Here is a 27,721-nt window from a genome sequence, read left to right as displayed (position 1 = left end):
GGCTTATCGCGATTTTGAAATCGCAAAGGCTGCGATTATTTTTTTTATGCGCATCTTGTCATTGATGTAGGCTCTGTAAACGCTGCTCAATCTGAAAGCATTGTTAGTTTGAGTCACTTATAACGTGCATTTTATAAAGCAACACGCGTCAAACATCAGAAAATGAGGCAAATGCCATCGTAACATTACCTGGTAAGTAAAAGTAGCATATGTTATCCTCATTAACAAAACTGTAACAGTAGGAGATTGTTGGTGTACTAAAATGTATCTAGAACCATCTAACTTCACTAACATTAGTGTGGTAGATCAATGAATGCGGGAGAAGGGGAGCGATAACTTAGATACTGTGTGTGTGGTGTGTGACTGTGTGTGACTGTGTACAGTAGTAAACCGATAACCTTGTTTTAGATGATGAGAGAGATAAGAACTTAATATGACTTTTTTTTAAACAGGCATCCTTCGTTTGAGTGGAGGGATAGAAATTTAGGGAGATATCAGCACACATGCAAAGCTGATATAAACAATTGAAATTCAAGTCAATGACAATGCAAATGAGAGTTAATTCATGGTCATCTTAAATGTGCATTAATTTAGAACATTTACACCCTTAAATTACTATATAGTAATGTTATCAATAGTTGTTAGATAATTAGCTATTGGAAGAGTGGAATATTTTTCTCCTTTTCATGCATTTGTTAGCCATGGCGTGAAGATTGTAAACAGTTTATTAAATACTTTTGAGTACATTTTGGCCCTATTCAGCAGATGTTATTGTTAACAGGGATACAACAATTGTATGATGATGCTAATTAGTCATGGTTTTGTTTACTTCCAGTTTGTGAGGTTTGCAGCACAACAAAATCAACTGGCATTCTCACAGAAAAAAAAAAAAAAAAAGTGTCCATATCTGAGAAGTGGGTGTAGGCTACTTTAAGATCCAGGCTTCAAACGCAAACAGATCAACATCTCTGGCCTCTTTGAGGAACAAGATACAATGACATGAGGGCTGCACTCAAGGTACAGTTGCACAAAAATTGTGGAACACAGCAAAAGAAATGCAGAAAAGAAAAGAGTTCAGAATTAAGTCATCTTCAAGCAAGATGTCTCTTCATTGACAAGGCTATATCTCTCCCACAGATCTGTTTTGATTGTAAATGTGAAAGCCTCAGTAGATGGAGCTACTCGTGAATTTGTGTTCCTGGAGCTGGAGAGCCAAAGGTCAGAGGAGATATATATATATGAAAGAATTTAATACAATAGGGCACTGGAAGCCAATGGAGATCAAAATTGGGGTGATGTGGCCTGAATGCTTGGTAAGGGTAAGTATTCTAGCAGCTTTTGATTATATTGTAATCTGGAAATGGAGCAGGCCAACCAATGAAAACGGCATTACAGTAATCAAGACGTGATGAGACTAATGCATGGATGACAGCTGGGCAATGTGGGCAATGTGACATAGTTGAGGGCTGAACGATTTTGGAAAATAATCTAATTGCGATTATTTTTACCAATATTGCGATTGCGATTTAATACGCGATTATTTTCTAAGCTCTTTATCTTTTATATTATTCAACAAACACAAGCAATAAATCATTGTAAAATATGGATGGGAATCTTTAGGCACCTCATGAGCCGATCAACTTTTTTTATTTATTAATTCATCTTATTAATAAAACTTTAAATATTTATTTAATTACATATGTAATTATATGTAGGTTACTTTTAAAAATAATTACACATTAAAAAACTAAATTAATACGGTTACATGTTATTTTAAATAGGCTATATAAACGAATAGCTTCAAAACATAAAAGTTATCAATAACAAAGAGGGGAAAAAACATTACAAGCTATAACCAAAGAGTGCTTTCAGTATTTAAGAGTAGTCTGAATGTTTTCCATTCAAGAGCTGTGATTAAGTGATTTTTCTTTCTCAGTTTCAGATACGATAAGCTGCTTCACACTAATGCACAGATCTCTTTTGAAATATAAGATGTGGTTTGTCCTGTCTGTATAATAACTTAAGACATAACTGTTTACATTAATTTCGCGTCTTAACGCATTTTGAGATGCAAGTAGGCTATGTAGACAGAGTCGCTCACAGCCGCATGTGAGAGCGCTCTTCACAAAGCGGCCGTGAGTATTTGAAATTGAAAGCAGCTTCTGTCGATGGTTTTCATATTTTTATTTTTAATATATAAGCCAACTGCATTCCAAAAGACATATGATGCCTTTATAGAGCATTTGTAAGGAAAATACCGGCGGGCGGGACCGCGCACTATTTTTTATTATTATTATTATTATTATTATTATTTTTTTTATTGAATTTTATTGAATTTTAAGAATTACAAATATAGTCAGGGGACCGCGCACTACTAGAGTAACATCAAGCAAAGCGCGCGTATTTCACAGCGCATCTAGTGCATATCTTCTAATGAAGCCCGCGAATGTCCAATTCGCTTCAACTTTTCCGAACTGTATGAAAGACTATTTTTCGGGAGGTTCGAATGTGTGTGTGTGTGACAGAGGAATTAGAAGCAAGCAGAATACGGTTGTTTTTAAAGCACACGCAGCGTCATCACGCATCTGTGTTAAAACTAGCTCAGACTCGATTCTGAAATTATCTGAATCCATACAGAATCGTTGAAGAGAATCTATAACACAATCACATAAATTAAACAAACTGTACGTTCTTTCCTGTAGCCTATGCCAGGCCTATGCGTAGCGTGCCAAGTTGATGCTTCGTCTGCAGATTGCTTTACTATCGCGTGTCACGTGACCAGAGAGTAATCGCAGCTTTTGCGATTACAAAATCACGTTTCATCATATCGCGATATTATCGCAAATGCAATTAATCGTTCAGCCCTAGGTGATAGAGTTAATTTGAGCCTGAAAGAATAGAATAGAATAGAATAGAATAGAATGAGGCATTTATATAGCGTTTTCATGAGTAGCCTACTGTACATCCAAAGCGCTTTACAATCATATCAGGGGGTCTCTCCTCAAACACCAGCAGTGCGCTCACCACAAACCAGCTACAGGTGGAGAGAGGAGAGAGAGCGATAGAGCCAATTTATTGGATGGGGGTTATTAGGAGGCCATGATTGTTCAAGGGCCAATTGGTGGAATGTGTCCAGGACACCGGGGTTACACCCCTACTCTTTACGAGAAATGCCATGGGATTTTTAATGTCCACAGAGAGTCAGGACCTCGGTTTTACGTCTCATCCCGAAGGACGGGAGAAAGGAGAGAGAAGAGTAGAAAATTACATCTAGATTTTTAACTCTACTTGAAGGTTTGATATGAGTACCAGCAATCTCGCAGGCAAAATCAGTAGGAATATTGCTATCGAGTGACGGAGTTCAAATAAAAATTATGTGTTTTGTCTATGTTTAGTTTCAGAACATTTTAATTGAGGCAATCTTTTATTTCATGCATGCAAGCAGAAATGTTGTCAGTTTAAGCAGATAGAACAGGAGTACAGATAGTGTATATTTGGAGGTTATCAGCGTGAAAATGATCATTAAAACCATGAAGGTGTAAGATCTGACAAAGAGCAAGGTAGTATGTACATTATTAAAAATAGAACGGATCCCCGAGGGACACCTTGCTAGGTGACAGTAGGTGATAGAAAATATTGTACTGAAGCTAAAGTCCGAGTCAAGTATGGAGTCGAGTCATTTCAAGCCTTACACAAATATTTTTCAATTCTCATACTCAAAAATCCTATTTTTATTCTAATTGTATTATATTTACAAAATATATGATCTTTCTATTATCGGTTTTGTTTATAAAAAAAGGTCCTAAGATGTAAGGGATAATGTACATCCTTCTATCTCTCTCTCTCCTAGACACATTAAAAGAGAGAAAAGCTGCATATACCATGAAAAGATTGATACAAGTAAAACATAGTGCTAGGTTTAAAGGCTAGATTTTTTTGTTAATGTTTTACCAGGCTGGCAATCCAAAGGGCCATGCAGCTACACCACAATATAATAGATGTTGTGACTAAACTTTGTGGATGCGATGTCGTTCTGGTGTCTTTAATTGTTTTCCCACATTCTTTGCATCTAGCCGATTTTGACATGTTAATAAACCCAAATGAAAGAACATATGGCACTATTGCTCCCGTCATGTTTCATGGGACTTTCATTATGACATTTCGGAGTTTACGCGCAATACACAGACATATGTAATCAAATACTATGACAGGGGTCAGAACTACCATGACACAGAGATTATAAAACATTCAAATGAAACAAATTTTTTATTTTATTATATCAGTTGTTAAGGATAAAAGACTTGAGTTGTTTTTAAATTATTCACGAGCCCTTTGTGTCAAGTCTGAGTCAAATCTAACTCCTAGTCCCTAACTCGAGTGCCCATCTCCGGGAGACAGTATCGAAGGCAGAGCTGAGGTCAAGTAGCTGAAGTATAGACAGAGAACCAGAGTCAATAGAAAGTAGTAGATCATTCACTACCTGGTTTGGGATGTGGTGTGGGACTGGATGCTGGCAACAGGATCTTCTTCCACGTTGCACGCCATAAAAGAAGATCCATCCACTCAGAAAGCAAAGTTAAAGTAATTGGCCAGCGTCATCCCCGGGCATCAACAGCCGGATCTCATTATCCAAACCGCACCAAAATCCCTCCATGAGCATCAGGTCGATGCAGGTGGCGAGATGGCAGATACTCACAAACTCCTCCCCGGACTCCTCTAAGCTTCTTCCTCTTTGAAAGATACAAAATCATAGCACCGATAGGCTTGCAATTGAGGCAATCTCCATTTTGTCCGGTGTTCTGTAACATATATATTTTAAGAAAGAAAAAGGTAAATCAAAATTCAGTTAATTTAACAAAACAAATAGGATAATCCAAGAGAGCAATGGCAACGTAAAAGAGTGTGTAACACGGACAATACCGGACAATGACAGAAAACTACAGAGGAACTTAAATACACCAGATAATAATGAGAAGATGAAAAACAGATGTGAAGATGAATGACTGTCCATGGAAACTGATAACTGGTGGGAAACTAGGAACAAAGGAAACACAGGAAACCGATAACTGATGAATGCAAAATAAAAGTCCATAAATAACTAAACTAAACGAGCAGATCGTGACAAACGGTGATGTAAAAAATTATGTTTGTAAACCGGTAACCACAATAATAAAGCCTGTTGGTGAAATTTTCTAATTTAATGGGTAGGTTAGCAATTGAGAACAAAAAAACTCTTCTTAGACTCTCTGCCTTTGATAATAAAACTCGACCAGTGAGAGACAAATCTCTCGACAACCAAGAATTTAACTACTTTTTATATATGGTTTAAATGGTATTTAAATGAATGTCTGTAAGAACCATATTTGAATTTAAAAATACTTTTACGCCCAAATAATTAATTCCATCTTTACATTGAATTCCACAGAATACTGTTTTGTCAGTATTTTTTAAAGACAACATTTCACATTTTGAAATATTGAGAGAGGCAAGAGACCTGAGAAAAATATTTAATGTCTCCAATGCTATATGAACTTCAGATTGATCTTTTAAGAAAACTGTGGTGGGAGAATTTTATTTCTTTACCACGAATTCCTGAATTTATCATGAGCAACTTTAATCACATTATTCTGACTGACCATTGAATTTAAAATCTGAGTAGGCCTACATAACAGAAAAAGAAAGGGAGAAATAGGGCAACCTTGTCTTATTCCTCAGTGAGTGAATAGGAGTCCTATTATAGGACATTTTGGTGTTGTTCCAGATATAAGTTTAACACAACTTTTTCCTCTTACATACAATGTTTTCACTGCATTGATAAAATAATTATTAAAGTCAAAGAAAGGTTATACACTAAAAATTTAATTATGGCTAACAGTATCAAAGGATTTTTGGAAGTCAAGAACAAATCAAGAAATAACCTTACATTGTTGGATATGTAGTGACCCTTCATAAACCCTGACTAGCACTCAATCAAATCATCCAGGACATATTTACGTTGTTTTGCCAGAACAGATCCCAAAATTGTATTGTCGTTATTAAATAATGTGATTTGGCACCAGTTATCGATCAAAGGAGTATCTTTATGGGATTTTGGTACTATGACACCAGGGTGGGAAATTAACTTTTTTGTCCACCAGCCACAGTGGCTGGTGGATGCCCAATTTTACCAGCCACTTATATTTTTTACCAGCCACTTTTTCCGGAATTCAAATTGCAAGGAAGAAATTGCTTCAATACGTTTTTAATTTATTTCAGGGTACCCCCAGGATCCTCCAGCTTAAATTCAAGGCTTTTTAAGACCTTTTTAATACCATTTCAAATGAAATTCAATGCCAACTTCGTACCCATTCCAACATAAGTATGAGGGGAAAATGTCAAATCTGTATACATTTTAAACCCTGGAAAATAATTATAGGCTACTATGTAGGCTACTTGAATTAAATAAAACATTTTATTTAAATGATCAGTCATATTTAATACATACGCGACAGCGTTGTAGTGCGCTTGGTGTGTGTAGGCCAGTGTTCATTTTGGCAACCATTTTTGATTCAGTCTTAGTCTTCATCTTCAGACGAAAATGCTTATGAATGCAAACTTTTAGTCATTACTTTTAGTAAACTGCAGTTACTTTAGGTAGCTATTTTATGTAGTCTTTAGACAGAAAATGTCATAATTATTCTCTCTAGGCCATTCAATTAAGCTTATGATGAGAAATTATTTACATTGCACTCTTTAGCAGTAGCACTTGTGCAATTCTACATATCCCTTTTCCTAAGTTCCTCTCTTCCACTTTTAGACTGCAGTCACACCTTTTCCATTAAGGGACAATATTCGCCCCCTTTAATAAATTTTTTCATTTAATTTTTAACCTTTATAATACCTTTTAAAAATAAATAATGCTTTAAATAAAACAATGTTCAATAAATATGCAATGTTAAAAAACGTTTTTAATATTAATAAAAATATTATATTAAAATAGCCAGTAGGTGGCGGTCATCGAGTCATTCATTCATTGAATCTCACGATTCGTTCAAAGCCACAGATTTCGTTGCAAAATAGGGCAATAAGCCTGACTACTGTTTTAAATGCAGTACATCACTTAAATGTTACCCTTTTTTTTTTACTGTTGTATAAAATCAATGTCACATTTGAAATCGTGTGGATATTCGGGAAACATTGCATTCTTGCTCATATAGCCTATGATCAACATTAAAACACTGCTGGATATCAGCCTGCATTTTGATCGCAGATTTAGTCGCACAAACAGCGCAAGCGGCTCGTGACAGAACACAGACCGACTGAATGACACTTTAATTTAAGTAGAAAAACCCCAAATAAAGATCGCTGAACTCCAGCTTGTCTGTGTTTTCAGATCATCCGCGCTTCAGCAGTGTAGAGAGCGCGCGCGCATGGTTAAAAATAATTTCCCTTTCTTCTGCACCAGCTCAGCTACATATATATACACTTTTTATTTTACTTTTATTCTCAGCTTAGCTATGTGTATAAGTTATACAGTATAACGGTCTCTTCAGCGCAGTGACACAGCGCTGAAAACCAATCAAAAGAGTTACTCGACAAAAGTGTATTATTGTTACTTAGCAACCGCATTATTTGACAAAGGCTGTCCAATCCGTACAATGAAATCACTCGCAGCATGTGTTTATTGGTTACTACTTGTCTTAATACATTCAATGTTAAGTCAATGTAAAGACGCGTTTATGCGCGTCTGGTGGTCCTGTCCTGGTCCCTCGATGGATGCAAATTTTTGCGAACTGTATTCGCTTTTGGTGCGAACGCAGCATTATTATAATCCACCCGCCACTGTGGCTGGTATACACGGCAAAGTGACCCGCCACTTTGAAAAAGTACCCGCCCTCGGCGGGTGGCGGGTGCTAATTTCCCACCCTGTATGACACCCTCCCTCATTGATGGTAAGGCATCCATTGACAAATGAATATTCATACACTGTCAATAAAAATTTAGATAAAGGGTCACAAAAAGTTTTATATAGCTCTGAAGTCAACCCATCACTCCCCTGAAATGTATAATTTGTTTAAGTTTTTAATACCCTCTTTAACTTCTTCCAAATACTTTTTTTTTGGAACATATAAAATTAAAATCATTACTAACTGCAGTTCTCATTGACGTAAAATAATTTAGAATAGGTAAAAAGGTCAAAAGCATTAGAATCACTTTCATATACCAAAAAAATCTGGCATATGGGACGAGATACAAATTTCACAGACAACACCATCAATTTTCATTTTTCTGATCTCATTTACCGCCACCCTTCTTTTTACGAGATATATTATAGAAATATTTACTTTTTTTCTATTTTTATCTCTAACCACTGGTTAATAAAGTAATAAAGGCCCCCTTGGCTTTTTCTTCATATATTTTGTTAAGTTTATTTAGGAGTTTATTCAAAGAGTCTCTATCTATTAAATAATTAATTTCAGCTGAAATTTCAATAAAGTCTAGGCCTACCCGTCTTTTAATAGCATTTTTTTTACCATAGGTCCTATTATTAATTTCAGAGATTATTGATTATGGATAAGTATTTCTATAATAGATGTCAAGTCTTTGCAAATTAGCAATAATTGAGCTTCCAAATATCCTCCACTAATTTTATGATCCTTATGCCCAGATAATGCAACTTTAAAGCTAATAACCTTATGGTCAGTTAAAAGCAGATGTATATAGTCTAAATAAAAGGCTTAAAGTCTGAAGAAACTAACCAGAAGCCAATACGTGACTGTAATGTGAAATTTCTGTTGCTCGAAGTAAACTGCTTAGTTGAGGGGATTTTACCTTCCAGATATCAATCAAGTCAAGACTGTATCACTGTTTGTTCTAGGAGGGAATTGTATGGATTCATGGAATCATTCATGACCAAATTAAAACCCCATTTTTTTTTTTTTTTTCATATAATAATTGTAAACTAGCAATAAAATCATCCTTGATTTTGCTCCAAGCCTCCAACACTAGCAGGAAACAAGAAGTATCCATTTTTTCTGGAACTGTTGCAACGCTATTTCTTTGCCATCAGCGTTTGCTTTAGAGCCGAAGTATCCTTTAAGCCTTTAAAACCACTTACATTTTCTGGCTTGTTAGATTCCGCAGGGTACGAGTGGTCCACAAGTTTCTGAAGACCTTCCTTGCGTTTATCATTTGTGCCAAATATTTTAGCGTTGTTATAGCTTCGGCAAACGTTAAGTCACTTCCATTGATTTAATCCTGTTTTCCTCTTTTAAGGTTATCAAGTCACATTTAATTTAACGTGTTCAAGAGAGTTCCAATGATTTTAAACACTTAAACACTAGGTGATCGTTTAACTAAGCATTTTGTAGGAGTAATGGCCAACGCCATCAATGGAAACTTTCGGGTGCCATCTTGTTGCCTCCTTCCATTAATAAAGGGGACCTATTATGCCCCTTTTCACAAGATGTAGCCTAATATAAGTCTCTGATGTCCCCAGAGTGTGTATGTGAAGTTTTAGCTCAAAATACCCCACAGATAATTTTTTACAACATGTTTAAATCGTCACTTTTTGGGGCTCAGAAAAACGCAACGTTTTAGTGTGTCTCCTTTAAATGCTAATGAGCTGCTGGTTCACGGCACAGGGGGCGGAGCCTAACCAGCTCGCGCTCTCGCGCTCAGTGAACAATCTCAACTCACGGAAAGATGATAATATCAAAACAGAAACTCACAGTAACGGTGTTCATTTCGACTCGGACAATACTGCATAGAGTCAGAGAATATATGCTGTATGGAATTGGAACAGGTATAGTTTAAACTTAATTACGGTTATAACCTATGTGTCATTGATTGTAACGTTAGCCACTATTAATACAAGCCTGCTGTAGGACCACGTTTGAATGATGACACAAAATATACTGATGAGTTTATTGTATGTCACAAAAGATGAAGCGTCCGTTTTACTCCAGAAAATCACTGTAAGAGCTGAGTAAACACAGTATAAGAAGTGCGTAAGTAACGTTACAAATTTCGGTAGATTTGAGGGAGCATTTTCTTCAAAAACAAAATGAACCCACCTCGTCTTCAGCGGCTGGCTCAGATTTCAGGAGTAAATAGAGAGAGCTATGTGAATTAATACATCTAGCCACCACAACACCTTCAAGGCTTGGGAGACATTCTCATCAGTGCAGCAATTGCGGATGTTTAAGAGGTACAACTCGCTGTGACCTCGATCTGACGGCAGTGTCCGTCAACACTCGTGGGCGGGGCCTGTGGCTGTAGTAACTTCACTAAAGCTGCATTCTGAAAACGACCTGTTGGGAGACGATTTTTATCACTGTAGGGTGGTTGTGTACACACACTGCCAACACACATTTATGTCCAAACACCATACAAAATTGAATTTTGCATAATAGGTCCCCTTTTACATTTGCGAAAGCAGACTTCACTCTGCTTCACTTGTTTCTGCTTCTTCTTCACCTGTGTTTTGATCCATAGATTCTGTACTATTTCAGAAGATGTGTTATAGCCCTATTTTTTTACAGTCTGTGGTTATAGCGCTCATGACCGTGTAACAGTGAAAACGAAAATTCAGTCAATGGTATGCAAAGTAGAAGCAAATTCCTACTCTTATCATTAGACTTATAGCTCACACAAAAAACAAGTAAACACAACTACAAACCAAGTATAATACTTTATTATACTTGTAAGTAGCTTATAGGGTATCTCAATCAAAGGATTGAATACAAGTAAGCTATAGGACAAATATAGACTTGTATGTCAGTATAAGTGTATATAGCCTATAGGCTACAGTATAATAGTGCCATTTTAAGTAGGCTATATTTCTGAGAAGTAGGCTACTATGTAGTATGTAGTTTTATGTATTTATGAAAAATACATAAAAAGTAGACTGAAAATATACTTCAAGTGTGCTATTAGTATAGGGTACTTCTTTTAAACTAAAAAAATAAGAAACTTTTTGGTCCCACTTTATATTGAGTGTCCATAATGTACTAACATTGAAATTAATCATTTGATACAATGCACTTATAGCCTACATGTTTATACATTGTAGCCTACTTATATATTTTTTAAATACCTGCATGTAATTACAGCTGTAATTACTTTCTGTAACATTAATTACACTGTTGACACTTCCCCTACACCTCAACCCACCCTTAAATCTACGCATACCACCAAATCTGACCCTAGCCTTACCCGTATCCCACCTCAATGGCAGAAAAGGTGTTTTGCAATACAATTTGAACACAATAAGTACAGTACATTGTACTTATTTTTCTGATGTACGTATATAGTTAAATATGGAACTTATAGAAGGGAAGGTATTGATGTAAAAATTCAAATTTTTTATTTAGAACTTCTCAGTCATCTCAAGCAAGCATCAAAATGTGTTTTCTTTCTACTTAAAGATGGAACATTTTCTCTTCTACAACTTCTCTTCTACTTTGGTGTCTATCACTTCCGAGGTCCCCCAGGGTTCTGTATTGGGCACTTGTATTAATTTATGTAGTTACAGTAGCTACTTAGGCAACATTTTATCAGTATAACTATTCCTAGTACAATATAACTTAAAGTATAACAAAAAACCTTTAAAAAAAACACTCAGGGCTTCTGCTAAATTAAAACCTTTCATTTAATTATCGCTGTGCAGTAAATGAGAATCTGTAATTCATCTCAATTTCACCTGCCCAACATACAATTGCCAGGATCCTGTCTGGCACCAATACGTAAAATGAAAAACCTTTTCATAAAACTGGCCTGATTAAAGTTTAAAGGTGATCATGATTTCTCTGTTGCTTCCAGGAGGCAATAGATATACCTCTGCATTTGATACTATACAAATCCTGCTTGATGTCCTAGCCTTTTGAGTGTGAATTGTTTTGTTTTGTTGTGTTGAATTGTTTGAAAGTATATTTGTAGCACTTTGTCTTATTGTATGAGCTTGATTTATTCCATTGTGCAGCACGTCAAATGTGTCTCGTAAAATAATATGATTTGACTAATGTGCGCATCAAGAAATATCACATTATTAAAATAGAACTGGACTGACTTGTTATGTATTGTGTGTGTGTGTGTGTGTGTGTGTGTGTGTGTGTGTGTGTGTGTGTGTGTGTGTGTGTGTGTGTGTGTGTGTGTGTGTGTGTGTGTGTGTGTGCGTGCGCGTGCGCGTGCGCGTGTGCGTGTGTGTTTGTGTGTGTGTGTGTGTGTGTGTGTGTGTGTGACGTGTGTGTTATGTCAACCGGTTAGGTTTGATCTATGAACAACAAATTATATTAAAGGGATCTCAAACACTTACCCTGTCTCTGATGGTAATTAAGTCCTTTTTTAAATTTGTTCGGTGATGAGTAAACTTATATAAGCTCAACAACAAGCCTGCCTTTGAACATGTCCAATCCACCACAGATACAGTATGTGATGAAGATCAGCAAGCTCCAAAGACAGTGTTATGTAACATTATCAGATTATATAGATTAGTGTTCTCATCAAATTTATTTACTCACTGAAGAAAAATACAGAGATGGACGGAGGTGTACAGAAACTTGTCTGGATGCGTCCAACATCTCGGCTTGTTTAATGCTGAACAGATCGACTCTGAAGGATTCTGGTATGTTCTAATGCTTCTGTTTATATGTCAATGTGGGGGACAGTTATTCTACAACCAAAGTGTAAATTGTTCTCTCTAAAATAAACTGTTATGAAGTCAAATTATTTGTGACACTGCAAGTCAAATGCATCTTGTGTCTCCTGTTTAGGTATTCTCTGTCTTCTCAGCAGTAGGCTTCCCTTTCCATGTTATTTAAAGCAGACATTCCTATGATTCCTCCAGGACATTTAGACTAGTATATTGGAATTCTACACAGCGATTATCCAGCATGTTCTCTCACGGAGCACGTAAACATGAAGAATCTGAGAGCCCGCTGGCCATCGGCTAACCTGACTTAAAATCATTACGTGTAATTACAAACGCCACCCTTTTTCACAGACATGCCCGGTCAAGAAAAAGGGAGCCGTTTTGATGCTTGTTGACTTGCTGATATATGCTTTGTCATGTCACGGTGCTTCTCTTTTGACAGCAGAGATTGACTGCACTGATATGCAGTGCATATAACAAAGAAATATTATTCAACATGATAGACCCATGGACTGTATCAGCGTGCAACAAAGACATGAATGTTTTTCTGAATGCATACGTTAATGAAAGAGCAACAATAAAATAAAATGGGCCTGTGAGTGGGGGGAAATAAAATACTTTCGTAGTCACGCTATTGCATTCAATCAAAGGCCCTTATCTTGTTAAAACATAACTCATTCTAATCTTATTTTGCTTCAAAACCTAAATTGCACATCAAGTGGTGGTCCATCACAATATTAAAAGTGTTCAAGCATAAATACTTTTAAAACATTTTTCTAAATGTCTCTTCAATTTAAGTTATTGTAATGCTCCCAACAGGCAATAATTCACTGCACAAAACCATGTTTATCCTTGTTTTTAAGTGTATTGTATTTAGTGCGGATATTCTTATACCTTTTGTAAACTGTTTTTAAGAATGAGAACATGTTGCGCAACATGTCCATTCTCCCTAATTTAGTTTGATTCTATCAAGTGAGGATGAGCCAAAATACTATAGAGATTGTTTGGACGCTAATGCAGCCTTTGATGCCAGTGAATGATATGGGAAGAGTTAAAGAGTTCTTCAGCCTGTTAATTTCGCTGAATTACATGTTCAGTTATTTTATTTTCGAATAATTTCCCCGCAACCCTTTCAGAACAGATTCCGCAATCCACCAGAAACACTGATCTGCATTTCCCTTTCCCAAATAACGCCTAAGGTATCAGCTGTGGTAAATCTCAGTGACCCTTATGAATCCTCTCTCAATCGCTGTTGCAAACGAACATTTTTTCAAAGAGAAGGAGGATGGACTGTATGCCAAAAATGTCCTTTGGTCTAGAAAGGTCTTATAAACATACCAAGAGTAATTGCTCCAATATGCTTGGCTGGAATGAGCTTCATTTTGTGGAGGGTCAGTCAGGTCCTTTTATAATCCTGGAGGAAGGTGATCAATGGGGATTGTTTCGCATTGTTTCCAGCATGTGGCTGAGACAGAGTAAAAGCAGCAGATTTGATTCATTAAAGCTGCCTTTAGAACTGGGTATGTTTATTTTAGATCACCCACTGATTTAAGTCAAGTCAAGTCACACCAGACCCTTCTGTGCACGTTACCTCCTTATTTAGGTAACATTCTTATTGCTTAGTCTAATGTAGAGGCATTCAGTTCAAATGTTTCATTGGCGATTGGTGATTGGGGAAGTCTGCTTCTGATAAGTTCAGCTCCAAAAGTATTTGGACTCTTACGCTGCTTTTAAAACTAAAAATCATTGCTAAAATCTCAAGTGGCATGTTTTTGAACAAAGTTTTTAATGATAAAACAATACAGTTCAAAATAGTGTTTAATACAGACAAAAGTAGTGTGACAATTTGTGTAGTGGATACTTTGTGGTTATTATATGGTAAAGAGATCCAGCATCATTTGTCAGCACAAGGCTGTTCAGTGAATTTCTTTGCAATAACTTTATATTCCATTTTGCTTTTGCAATGCTTTTTCCTTTTCTCCCTGAGCGGACAATCTCAGCATTATGACATTAACAACACAAAATAGATGTAGCTGCCTGTTTTTGGTATGACTGACAACATAAATGCACATGACAATTGTAGTTGATTTGGGTTAAAGAGGGGCATCGATATTTCTATTACCATTCAGTCTCTATTACATCCAGTCAGACAGAATGAAGGGCAGCTTCACATTATTTTCATGCTTTTCAGTTCTCCTGGACCTTTGGATCGACCACAGACGGACATGAAATGGAGTGAGGCACGGCTGATGACAGCTGGGATGAGGCTCTTCTCCGCAGACGCAGGTATTCAGATGGTTTGCTTTATACCCTCCAATCATCCATGCATGAGGGGGGAACCAGAAACAGTCTTCTCAGGGGTATCATTTACAAAGCCAAACACTGTATGGTGCCAGTGCTGACAACATTCTATATCTATAGTTTTACTCCGCGACATACAAATATTGTTAGAAAATAATTGAATATAAATTATATTATGGAAGTAAAGAATATAGGTCAGTAACTATAGCTACAAACAGCTTACGCAGGGTTGCTTATTGAATGAACCTGTCTGACAAGAATGTGCAATATGCAAATAAAAACATTTGCATCTTCAACAAAATGTTTGCTGACCATTTTAAACCTTTCAGAAGTTCATATGTTTTGTTAATGTGGGACCTGAATTCTTCATTAAATCATGATCATGTAATTATATATATATATACTCCTTTCAACATGAACTGGATGCTGTGAATAAATGGATGACATAGCAATTGTTGTTTTGTTTCTTCCATTGTAACTCAGTTTAAAAAGAAAATGCCAGTGATGACATAAGTGTGGACAACTCCTAGAAATTGTCACCATTATGCAATTGGGTGCTGTCTGAAATTTGTATAGGCTACAATCAAGTTGGATGTTTAAGTCATTTCAACTTAAATGACATTAAACTGAATATTGTATAACTTATTAAAACATTGCTTATATTAGGCTACTTATTTTGATAAAGCAATGCAAAAACATAACTTAAATGTCATAACTTATTGATCATATCATTTTTTACAGTGTGTACAAGGTTTTACACAAAACCCATGTAAGAAGCACAAAAAAGCACTGGCTGCTCCAACCTTCTTTGAAGCTTGGTGAATCAATCATAAAATAATTATGTATATTAGATAAAACTATTATCATCGTCAACAATATCTATTGGAAGCTTTTTTAACATTTAAGAATTCTGTAAGACTTTTAAAAAAAATAGATAAAAAAACAGGTTCATACACAGGTTTAATTCTTTCTTATTGAGGTCTCAAAAAGACTTGCCTAATTTCTTTAAACTATAGTGAATGTTTTGTATTTAGGTCTAAAGATTCTCTAAAGACAGAACTCTTCTAAAGACTCTTACAGAGAGAAAGAGTGCTAAACTGAGCCTTAATTCATGAGCAAGAATCAATGAGAGCAAATTAAGTGAGTTTTAAAAGGCATGAAAGCCAATGCAATTATCTCCCCTGGCAACATACAGACTCTACTAATAAACTTTATAACTCAATTTTATCTCTTTTTCACTGGGGATATGTGGACCGTGTCTTAAAACCTAGAGAGCTGCCTACCTAGACAGCCTCGATTGAGTCCACACGGCCCAAAAATGCTGTCTAGGAAGTAAACTCGCTTGAATTGGAGACACAGCCACAGTTAATTCGTCGGCGGGCTCTGCATATCAATGAGGCGCTCGAGCGTGTGTTTATAGAAGCTCAGCGCGCTCGAGAGCGTCTCATCAGATTGAGAAGAGCGCGTGCAACGCTGTGCCTGACGTCTCGCGGAGCACTTTCAACCTGCTACTGACATCAAAGAGACAGAGACCAGGTTTATCATCAAACTCACACTGTTTGAGGATCTCGATTATTGGATTTGAGTGGTAGAAACAGACCGGAGGCTGCTGCTGGAGGTTCTCAACCAACTATTTGGGATGAATCGCTCTACGGCCGCTTTACTTTTGCTGGTGATCGCCGTTTATTCACTCAATACAGAGGGTGAGTGTGTGTGATGTTTTTTTTTTTTTTTTTTTAAAGTTATGTTTATTCATTGAGTTTGCGAATATGTGTAGCCCATATCAATAGGCAACAGAATTCAGTGTTTTAGCTTTTATCCGGATGAAGGGTAGCCTAGGCTATGTTTTTTTTTCTTTTTTGTAGCCTAGTTAACAAACATTTTTTTCTTTTGTTTTATCTTTACAACTTTTCCCGCAGAATAACCGCGCATTATGCTGCTGGTGCAACTATCAAACATCTCGTCTTTGAGACAGTCTAGTTCATTCTGCAAAACTTGGCCAGTGATAGTAAATAGTGGCTCTTTGTGTTGCTGCTGGATGAGTCTTGTTGGCTTCTGTCCTGAGATGATGCTGAATGGAGCAGAGAAGATTGATGAGGGATTAGATGTGGGTCACACGTCTTTCAGCAGCTCACCTGCCTCTTAGCCAGACTGTTGAAAGAGAGTGAAAACAGCAAATGGCACTTTAATGAATCACCTCGCCAGTGCTGTGCTGGTTGTTGATTTTTCACAACCTCGTTTGTCGGCTCAGTTTTGCAAGTGTTTAAAAGTTAGAGAATACTGGAACCTGTCAGAAAGCATCTCAGGAAGAAATGTCCATGTCACATTTCACAACACAATCTAAACAAGAAGTATGCCTGTTTTCAGAATTAAGCAGATTTTCCTCACAGATTCGCATTACTTTAATGCAAAAAAAAAAACAAAAATATGAAAGTCATTGCCAAGAAATCAGGAAACAAAAGTGTCATGCATCATTTTACAGTTGCAGTACTTACTTTACCTTTTAAATAAATCACATAAATATTAGTAACAATTAATTTGTTAATGCAAATATATTTTTTTGTAATAATATTTTATTGAAGCACAAGTATAAGTATGACACATTCAAATTGGTTTTACATTTTTCTGTGGACACAAGTTCCACTTTCTTTATGCAATTATACTGTTCTTTCTATTCTCTTTTTTTTTTTTTTTTTTTAAATATACTTTTTGGGGTGCAAAATGAATCTGAAATCTCTTGACAGTTGTTGTTGTTGTTGTTGTTTTTGAGACTCACCCGTCTACTGCATGTTTTTTCTCGAAACTAAACCTTGCCTTTTTATTAATTTCTTAGCATACAAGTGCAGATGCACAAGAAAAGGCCCGAAGATCCGGTACAAAGATGTACAAAAGCTGGAGATCAAGCCTAAACATCCGTACTGCCAAGAAAAGATGATATTGTGAGTTGGGAAAATATCTATCTTTTATTTCCTTGTTTTGGGTCTGTAACGTGTGTTTGGTTTGATGTATTTTATTACTATATGTATGACTTCCAATTGAAATAGGCTTGATAACTGGATAAAAAACAGTAATATTTCTAATGAGCTTTAATGGACTAGTCTAATAATATGATTTTGCAAAGCAATTAATAATGTAGAGAGCAGCCATTTCACGCATGTGTGTAGAAGTTAAGCAATTGTCATTGCTGTAAAAAATAAAATAAAAAAAATAAAGTGCCATCTGCTTCAGAACCTGCTAGAAAGGTCAAGCATGGTCATCCAGCTCAATCCAGTCCCGACCAGTTCAACCAGCTCAAACCAGACTGTAGCTGTCTGGTAATGCAGCTGATCAGCCACCAAAACAATTTAGCTAATGAGCATAAATCACCATCTTAGATCAATATCCAACACAATTAGCTGCCAACAGAAGCTGTTTTAGCTGGATTTTCCAGGAGGATGCGTATGACAATTTAGTGGCGCACTTGCAGCGTAGTAGAGAGCTTAGTAGAGAGTAGTAGAGAGCTTAGTCAAAATGGACTCAAAAATACTCCGCATGCTTCTGTTATGACAATGTATTCTGTTCATGAAGCCTATAAGATCCAAACGTGATTTCTCCGATGCAAAGCAAACTTGTGTTTGTGATAAGCTGGTCTTTTTTATGGTCAACATTACTATACATTACTGTTCCATCTGCTGGTCATATTAGGTATTGCAGTGCATTTACAGAGCTGGAGATTTCTACACTGTAAACATGATTGCTGGTTTAACTTAAAAAAGTAAGTTACCTGGTTACCTTCAAATTGAGTTAATTTAAAATTTAAGGTAATACAAGAAATGAGATTTGTTTAATAAATAGAAACTGAAATAATTACGTTATCTGAACCACATTAATTATCTAAGTTGATTTGACAAAATATAAGTTTGTGATAAATCATGAGAATGTAGGCTATTTTTTTTTTTACAGTGTTTAGGTTGTGGGAATATTCTGAAATTCAATCAACCATTACAACGCTCCTATTTGTAAAATTAGATATTTATTCAAAAGCATGTCTTGCAAAAAAAATCGAGAGAGAGAGAGAGAGAGAGAGAGAGAGAGAGAGAGAGAGAGAGAGAGAGAGAGAGAGAGAGGCGGGTCAGTGTGTTTTTGGCATCGTTGTGGGTGTAACTAACACGGTCTCACTGAGATTCAAGTGCTGTACTGTTGTAATCATTTGAGGATTATGTAATATATACCGGTGTATATATATATTAGTATTTAAGTTGGTAATTTATATATTATGTATATATATATATATATAGTATTTAAGTTGGTAATTATTCTGTATATAATTAATAGGCCTAGTAGGTGCAGAAATATATTTTACATATTAAACTTTTTTGTTATCCTTTTACAAAAAATAAACAATTCTGCATTTATTAGATTGGCTCACTCAAATTTATTTTAACCTCAACGTTTTTGCTAACAATCCGTGGCCATTTAGCTCATTTGTCTGGATTTGCATTCGTGAGCTCTGACCTCAGAGAAAAACAAACCCAGTGGATTGTGCTGAGAATGTCCCGTCTCTCCAGTAAATGGCACTGGATTCTGAGTGTGAGTTTAACATTCTAGAAGCTTCTCCAGTCTCACAAGAGCTCCTGTGAGTTTAGAGACAACAAACATGTTCTTTTGGCTGCACAGGTGAATAATAAAGTAAAAAGAAAATCAAGAAAAAAAGACTCTTGCTCAGTGTGAGTCAGCGACTCCTGCAATGTGGTAAACATCTTAATAGGCAAAATTGAATTGAATTCTGCTTTGTTTTTGTTTTATTTGTTTGCTGGTCACGTGTTCAGCAGAGCATTCTGTGGTCATGATGATTCACCTCAGAACGTTTTGTTTGGATGTCTTTTTTTTTACCATCTACTAATAACTTGAGTCATTATTTTTCTCAAATCTCTCATTCGTACAGTGTTACATACATTTATTAACAAAAATGATGATGGATAAAAATCCGTGCATAATGTGTTGCTGTTTGACTAATATTTTCCCCTTGTCTCATCCTGTTTACCCATCTTCTCCTTCCATCCACTCTTCTCAATTTCCCCCATGTGTTTATAGTGTCACCATGGAGAATGTGTCCCGCTTCAAAGGTCAGGAGTATTGCCTGCACCCCAGACTCCAGAGCACCAAGAACCTTGTCAAGTGGTTCAAAATCTGGAAGGACAAACACAGGTAGCGTTCAGCAGCAGGACGATGTCATGAGATCTGAAACATCGCTTCTACATTGATATACATGATGGCCTCCAGCACAGTGAAGTCAAACGCAGTTTAAAACCCAAATTATTAATTTTTCCAAAGTTAAATATTAAACGGATATTCAGTGAGAAGGATGGATGTGGTTGTTGCAAAGGGGCTGAACAAATAAGAGCAATTTGCATCGTCAGTTGAAAAGGAAAGCTCTTTCAGAAGAAGAGCAAGTTATTATAGTTTGATTAAGGATTATAGACAAACCTTTTATTATTATTAAAATTAAATGCACTTTTTGTGTACACTTGATTTTATGTTGACTTCGAAGGTTTTTTGTTCTTTTATTAAAAAGGTTTTATTAAGAGGAAATTAAATACTCTTGAAAAATATGTTTACAGTCACCATGAAATAACTGACAATTATCGTTTTTTTTATGCTGCAGTGTTTATTATAAATAATACAGTGTTTAGTATAAATTTTCACTCGGACATGCATCACAATAGGGGCTTTCACACCAGTGGAACGTTGGCGGATGTAGCCGCTATTTGGCGTGTTCACACCGCAGGAACTGGGAACGATTTAGGAATGCCATTTGGAGCGACTTAATTAGCTTTTACTTCAGAGTAGAGTCTAACCCAGCACTAGGAACTATCAGTGACGTAATGGGGCTTTTCCACGGCATGGTACAGTACGGCACGGATCGGTACGGCACGCTTTGGCGCATTTCCACTGCATGGTACGGTACGGCTCACTTCGGCTCACTTTGTGGCGCTTTTCCACTGCATGGTACGGCTCGCTTCGGCTCGCTTTAAATGGTACCACCTCTGTTGAGGTTCCAAGCGTACTGTACCGATACTAAAATGTGACGTGTAAACACTGCAGATCACTCATTGGTCAGACAGAATCGTCACTACCAGCGTCATTGTATTTCTGACACAAGACACCAAACCCGCTAGATTTAAATACCCAGTAACAGTCACCGCTGTAGCGCCTGTTTTTAAACTACTTGCTTGAAGAAAAAAGAAAAAATCCCGTCGATTCCATTGTTCCATTGTTCCTGTGCTGTGCGTTTGAAATGTGGCAGGTTTACGATGATGTCATGGCAGTAGCCTAGAGGCGGCGATTATAACGATTAGTTTATAATCCCACCCACTTTGAAGCGGTACTAACTGCAGTGGAAAAGCAAACCGAGCTAAAGCGTGCCGTGCCGAGCCAAACCGGACCGAGCTGTACCATGACGTGGAAAAGCGCCATAAGTGTACGTTGATTGGCTGAACGCATGCCATACAACACACCAGCACCTGCCATTTTTAAAAAGTCGTGTATTCACACAGTTAACATACTTACTCCACAAACTAACTCCATGAATATGAAAAACAGCAATAAGACACAAACATACAGAAAGCTAATGTTAATTTACCTGTCGCCTTTGTGTTATTTTCTCAGCCTCTATGATATGTAGCACTGTAAATTGTCATAATTTCGTTGCCTTCCTTTTTGCTCTTTTAATCGCATAACTCTTGCATAGGAAAAGACTGTTTCCGAAACTACTGGCATATCTGGCAGCACAACAGACAAAAAATTATTTATGCATCTCACAATAACTCATAACCCCTCACAAATGTTTGTTTCTCGTCCCTTTGTAGGGTGTACGAGGCCTAATCGCTCTACATTATTCACGAGACTGAAAACGTTGTGGGATACGCAGCACTACCAGTGAACTGTGGATGACCAGAGGACCAATTTTTTAAAAGCATGACAAAGCATATACCCAGACAAGCTTATAATAAAGCACATCAGTCCATTTTATTAAGTTATATTAATGTGGAATAAGTTATAGTCATACAAAAATGTTTCTTATACAATGTAATTATGAGCCAAATGTGCAGTTATGGCAGAGAAACGTTTCTGTGAATCAGCGCCATCTGTAAGAAGTGATCATTACATTTTGCAATGTGTAATGTTTTCTGAAGCATCAGTTTTTGGTCTGATTTATCGTGTTGTTGCATATAAAGGGGTCCTGACTCCTGACACTATATTTGGATACGGTCTGGCTTGAAACTACTGTGATATACTATCCACAAGTGTCAAAGTAGATCTTAGAGTTCTCACAGTATAAAAAGAACAGAAATAGAGGATGTGTAAATAACATCAAAGACTTTACTGTGTTCAATGCCAACCTTTAACCAGTAAAAGTTAAAAGTAAAAGTTTTTTTTACAGTTTACAATAATTTTTCAAAAATTGTTTCTCATTGATCTGCCCAAAAAGTGCCGGAGGAACTTTCTTTTGTAACTTATTACTTTGGAATTTGGTACTTCATGGTGAAGTGAAGGAGACGATGCTACGTTCAATAATGTAAACAATTCAAATCATATCATACCTTTACTTTATATTTACACATATTGTATTCCTCTGTGGACATGTACTGTCACACGGTGAGCACATGAACCTTGGGGCCTGCAGTAGCTCATGTGTTTAAAATGAAGCTTTTTATTTAATATTGGCCCTCCTATCAGCACACTATATGTGCCTCCTCTTTGAGGTGTGCAGGATTTGTAACCTATTGTTTTAAATTGTTTGGTATGACTGTGTTTTTCTTTTTGGTAAATGGAATGTTTCTCATCTCTTCTTGTACATCAGATTGTATAAGCACACAGAATAGTTTCTTGTGTATTGACCACCTTGCCTATAGTCTAGCTTGTTCAGAATTTATTAGTGAAGCCTATGTATTGTATCACAGAATTGTTGTTTTACTATTTAAATAATAAATAATAGAAATGTTTTAAGTCTTTGTGTTTTGGACTGACCCACCAAACACAACTAAAGTCCAAGGAGTGTAATCTTCACGCACAGCAATAAACATTTAAATAAATCACAGGGTGTGTCTTATTTACTGTATATCCTTTTTCACTGGTTCAAGGATGTTGGTTATACACAACATCCAATAATGTAATCTTCCAGTTGCTCCGTGCTGCACTTCATATCAATATCAAGTCAATGTTTGGGGTAACGCATTACAAGAAACTGTACGTAGGCTACTTACGTAATCAGATTATTTTTAATGTAACTAGTAAAGTAACATTAGCCTACTTTAAAACTTACAACGAAGTATCCATTTTGAAAAAAAGTAACACAAGTTAACTGTCCCCATGTTGAGAAAAATCAGGAGTAAGTGCAGAGGTGTTGTGTGCGCTGTGTAAACATGATGGTTATTGTAGTTCTAGACTAAATGTGAGCGTGCATTTACTCATCTCACTTGCACAAAAACAGATTCAGTATTCCTCAAAGAACAACAAAAATCTGAAATGCAAACCTGCAATAACTAAACGTTAAATAACACAAATATACTTTTAATCCTAAGCAATGTCTTTGCTGCTGTCCTTTAATGATCCAATTTAACCATATGAATAAGCTAAAATTAAAGGTATAGCAGAGGATCTTTCCTAATTTTAGAAAATACCATGATATCATGATATGAAGCAAGACACAGGTCGTAGTCTTCATTAAAGAACGTTTTATTCAACTACAGCACGGAGAGTATGAGCCATGCATTGAACTATCCAGTCAATAATATTAATACAAGGCGCTCGTGGTTAGCATACCCGAACTACGGTAGCTTCATCTGGACAAAAGGCAATCTCACAACACCCGCCCTCTTCAATTTTTTTACAAATGCACATGCGCAACACTCTATTTGCTCCCGAGAGGGAACGCCTACTAGCAGTGATTTTAAATGGATTTCTCCAAATAGCATGACAAACTTTACCTGTCTAGTAGACTATTCGCGACTGCGTCATCAGTGGGAAGCCCAACCTGTGCTTTTAGCGCACGCCAGCGTGTGAACGGCCTTACGTAAACATATCACCAGAATGATTGACACTTAGGTGGACCAATAGTATAGGCTACCCACCCGGAAAAAGAAAATCCTCCGCTATACCTTTAATTTAGATAAACATCATGCATGCGCAAACGCATGACGAAGGAGAATATCTAAACACAAACTGTCTTTATTAAAATCCACAGGAGAATGGGCAAACGGGCAAACACAACCACTTAACGACGAGACAGGACAAAAAACAAACAGAACAGAACAGGGAGTATGCATTGCAAACTAAACAAGGGAAATAATGAGTTAATCAATCAACAACAGGTGAACTGAAGACTGACACATATTTGGGAACTAGGTCAACTTAGAATGACAGGAATAAACACAATGAAACAAAACATAATCCTGCGCAGTGCGCACCCAACCCAATGGTGGAGGCTTGGGAGATGGAACCAGAGATGTGATCTCCTGCGATGGATCCAACCGTTGTGGAGACCCAGACGGAGCTGAAGAGGCGCAGAGCCAGGATGACACTGCAGGCCTGGAGGGCCAAGGTGGAGCTGACGGCTCATGAGATCGAGGCGGAGATCCGGAATGCCACAGAGGAGCCGGTGCGACCGAGGACAACGGTGAGCCGAAGGGATGGAGGGCAGAAGTGTATCCAGATGTCAGGAATCCCGTGGTGGAACCAGGTTGATGTCTGACCCAGGCAGAGACGGTGGGACGAGAGAGCCTGGTGGAATTGGTGGGATGACGGGCCACGTGGAGCTGAGGGTACATTAAGCCAAGGCAGAGCCGTTGGGTCGGAGGACCAAGGTGGAGTCCGGGACTCTGTGGCTGGAGGAGGAGACGGGGATCCTCATGTTGAGGCAGAGCTGAGGTCTGGCAGACCCGAGACGAATCCACCGCACTGCAGGGAACCAACTGTGGATGAGCAGAGGGACTGACAGGAACCAGCGGAGGAAAGACTGATGAACATGCTGGCTTATAGAGGAGGTGGGAAAGGAAGGCTGGGCAAGCACTCAGGAAGCTTAGGAAACTCAGAACTGGGCGGGACCAGCGCTAAAAGGGGAAATAAGGGTTTTGACTCCTTTAATTCCTCCATTATATTTCCAGAGGCCATGCAAAACCCATTCACAGCGACAGGGCTTCCCTCCATGCCCTTGAACTCCACTAGTATTCCCTCTTGGATGGGCGTTGTTGACGACTCGCGCACCAGTTCAGACGTATCGTTGGGCTCAGGCACCAGGGGGCGGAATATGGCTCAGTAGGACTTAATGGCACATTCTCCATGGCAGACTCAGGCTCCTTGTCTGCGGTGGAATCAGGCTTTAGCTCCGTAGGGCTGACTGGACTCTGGGTCTGGAGTGGAACTGGTGTCCTCCGCTGAGCTGATGATGAATGCAGAGTGATTTACCAGTACTCACTTCACATATGTGGCGAAATCCTCAAATGGATAGTGAGTTAGGCACGCCAACTCCAGTACCTAAACAGAAATGTCTTTATTAAATCCACAGGAAAATAGGGCAAACAAAGCCACTTAACAACAACGAGACAGGGCAAAGAACTGAACAGAACAGGGAGTATAGGCCTATATACCAGACTAAACAAGGGAACTGTTTAGTCCGGCATAATTTAATCAACAACAGGTGAGCTGAATCAAACTGACACTTGGGAGCTAGGCCAACTTGACAGGAACAAACACAATGAAACAAAACATAAACAAAACATAATCCAGCACATATGTTTTTCATTTTTGTTTTGTTTTTATTGCTGAAGTAAGATTGGTGAACTTTCTTCTTCTATTCTGCGTAATATTCTTCTGCAATCCAGAATATCAGCACATCTGAAAGGTTTGTTTGAGCTGTGCCCATACTGTGCAGGCTTGATTTTGCATTTCCTTCAGTCTGAGCCTTATTTGTTTGATTTTTGGTGTGAAAACCACCAAGCCCAGCCCAGATGAGAAAAAAAATAACTGTAACAGCACATTACTTTCCTTTAAAAAGTAACATAGTAACGCAATACATTACTTTTTAGGGAATAACACAATACTGTAATGAATTACTTTTAAAAGTAACTGATCAGAGTGTGAAACAGACCAGTACAAGCTCTATGCTATTTGTACTTATATCTCACCTTGTAAAAACACCCAAATATCAGGTATATTAGAGTTATGCCAATACAGATAGGGAACTTTTTGATTAAAAACAAAAGTCTCAAGCAGGGTGTCTCCAGATGGCTTAAAATTATTAAAATAAGCTAATCAAATAAGCATACAATATATTGTAAATTACCTTGTTCACTTTTTACATTTAGCTGAATGTCAACAAACACTGGGTGGCGCTGCAGTTCCATATACAATACTATTCTGTACTGCACAGCTTCAGCCTGTTTTAAATAGTATATTTTTTTCTCCCCTATAAAACAAACGAATATGATCATTTAGTTTTTGTATTTATGGCTACTCGAAGCTGGTCACGTTTTATGCGTTAAAAGCCACTTGTTTGAATGTGCGACTTTTAATAATGACCCTACTATGATTCCTACTGTGCTCAATCTGACATGTAAGAAGCTACACGGTTTGAAATAAATATAAAGTAATACCATGGAATATTCTGGAAAACTGTGTTGAGAAGAATGCTGAGGAGATGTCGAGAGAGAGAGAGAGAGAGAGAGAGAGAGAGAGAGAGAGAGAGAGAGAGAGAGAGAGAGAGAGAGAGAGAGAAAGGCGGGGTCAGTGTGTTTTTGGCATCGTTGTGGGTGTAACTAACTAACACTGTCTCCATTCCACCGAACCAACTATTCACATTAAAACTGGCCATGCCAGCTGAACACTGTAGCTAGTCTCCTTTATTATCACCATTCATATCGCTTCCTTTGGACCAGGGACTAGTAAAATTAATCAATTTGCTGTCGTTTATCGTCTGGTTTGACCTGGTAAGTGCGGATGGTTTCGATGGAGTGACTTTAGCGGATGCTAGCTGTCGCGTTAGCCAGCTCAGGGATCGCCTCATAGCGACTCATCCTTTTTTTGTATCAACTTATTGATTTTCACTCTCTTTGGTTGTAGTATGATGTTAGTATTTCATAATTTACATATTTAATTAATTTCTACCTTAATGCAACGTGCATATAATGCCCGTATAGTGGATTTAAAGCTGTTTTGTGCTTTAACTGATGTGTGCGGCTGCAGGAAGGATGTTGACAGTGCTAAGCTATGAGGCTAACATGATAGCGTAGAAAGACGTTTATTTCTTACTAATAAGAATGATATATTCTGTTTATTCTTTAGTGTTTGGTGTGCTTTAAGGCATTAACCGCAAACAAAGCTGCATCCGTTTTTATTGTGGGTTCCCTCCATTTTTAATTGTAAATGTATCTCTTTTTTCCGTTGCTAGAAGATGCTGCTATCAGTTGTGTGAGATTGTTGACAGCTGAAGGTTCAACCTGTAACTGTCAGTCACATTCTGTCTATAAAAATAAATAGCCTGTTAAACATATCATTTGAAATATAGGAGAGTGCTCTTGGTCGTCGACGTCCTAAAATAGCTTCAGTTTCGTTTAATTGGAATGTGAAACCTGAATCATGTATAGGAGCTGTTTCTGGGACAGCAGCTGAGGGGGATTGTGCTGTTTAATAATAGATTAATTTTTTTTTAAAATGTTTTGATGACCTTGGTTTATTCGAATTGTATAAACAAGTGATTTTTAATGCTAAAATGTGGCATTTGGATTTTATTTCGAGTTTAGAAAGGATGAA

The 27,721-nt window shown here is 37.4% G+C and overlaps 2 protein-coding genes and 2 long non-coding RNA genes across 11 annotated transcripts in view; 3 read left to right on the top strand and 1 right to left on the bottom strand.

Annotated features, from left to right (window-relative positions):
• LOC307008701 overlaps positions 1-10,173 on the bottom strand; it is a 76,969-nt gene extending 66,796 nt beyond the window's left edge. Inside the window, exons 1-2 of the long non-coding RNA XR_013799879.1 lie at positions 10,056-10,173; positions 4,481-4,799 (exon numbers count right to left, since the gene is read on the bottom strand). This is a non-coding gene — a long non-coding RNA (uncharacterized lncRNA). The remainder of the gene's footprint in view (positions 1-4,480; positions 4,800-10,055) is intronic.
• On the top strand, positions 9,650-15,060 carry LOC307008702. The gene is made up of 3 exons (XR_013799880.1): positions 9,650-9,784; positions 12,506-12,604; positions 14,823-15,060. It is a non-coding gene; the product is annotated as an uncharacterized lncRNA (long non-coding RNA).
• A 1,233-nt stretch (positions 15,061-16,293) lies between these two features.
• On the top strand, positions 16,294-23,011 carry cxcl14 (chemokine (C-X-C motif) ligand 14). Its single transcript, XM_079631726.1, has 4 exons — positions 16,294-16,635; positions 17,766-17,871; positions 20,006-20,119; positions 21,781-23,011. Exons 1-4 carry the CDS (start codon positions 16,572-16,574, stop codon positions 21,794-21,796), a joined length of 300 nt encoding a protein of 99 aa, XP_079487852.1. The 5' UTR covers positions 16,294-16,571; the 3' UTR covers positions 21,797-23,011.
• Positions 23,012-26,691: 3,680 nt separating this feature from the next.
• fam13b (family with sequence similarity 13 member B) overlaps positions 26,692-27,721 on the top strand; it is a 47,572-nt gene continuing 46,542 nt past the window's right edge. For 2 of the 8 annotated variants that reach the window (XM_079631717.1, XM_079631713.1), the window contains exon 1: positions 26,715-26,898. The gene's annotated coding sequence lies outside the window, so the exon portion shown is untranslated. Of the gene's footprint in view, positions 26,899-27,721 lie in introns of all 8 variants that reach the window. The other 6 variants (XM_079631718.1, XM_079631714.1, XM_079631719.1 and 3 more) reach the window with 5 other exon arrangements.

This window comes from Phoxinus phoxinus, assembly GCF_949152265.1.
Source record: "Phoxinus phoxinus genome assembly, chromosome: 12".
In the NCBI taxonomy this organism is placed as follows: Eukaryota; Metazoa; Chordata; class Actinopteri; order Cypriniformes; family Leuciscidae; genus Phoxinus; species Phoxinus phoxinus.
This window is presented reverse-complemented; position numbering and strand designations above follow the sequence as displayed.

What these genes read in the sequence shown, in the direction of transcription:
- cxcl14 (XM_079631726.1), top strand. Translation starts at nt 16,572, where the DNA reads ATGAATCGCTCTACGGCCGCTTTACTTTTGCTGGTGATCGCCGTTTAT. An exon ending in TTATTCACTCAATACAGAGG is followed by an intron (nt 16,636 to 17,765) that starts GTGAGTGTGTGT and finishes TTAATTTCTTAG; the next exon opens with CATACAAGTGCAGATGCACA. An exon ending in TGCCAAGAAAAGATGATATT is followed by an intron (nt 17,872 to 20,005) that starts GTGAGTTGGGAA and finishes ATGTGTTTATAG; the next exon opens with TGTCACCATGGAGAATGTGT.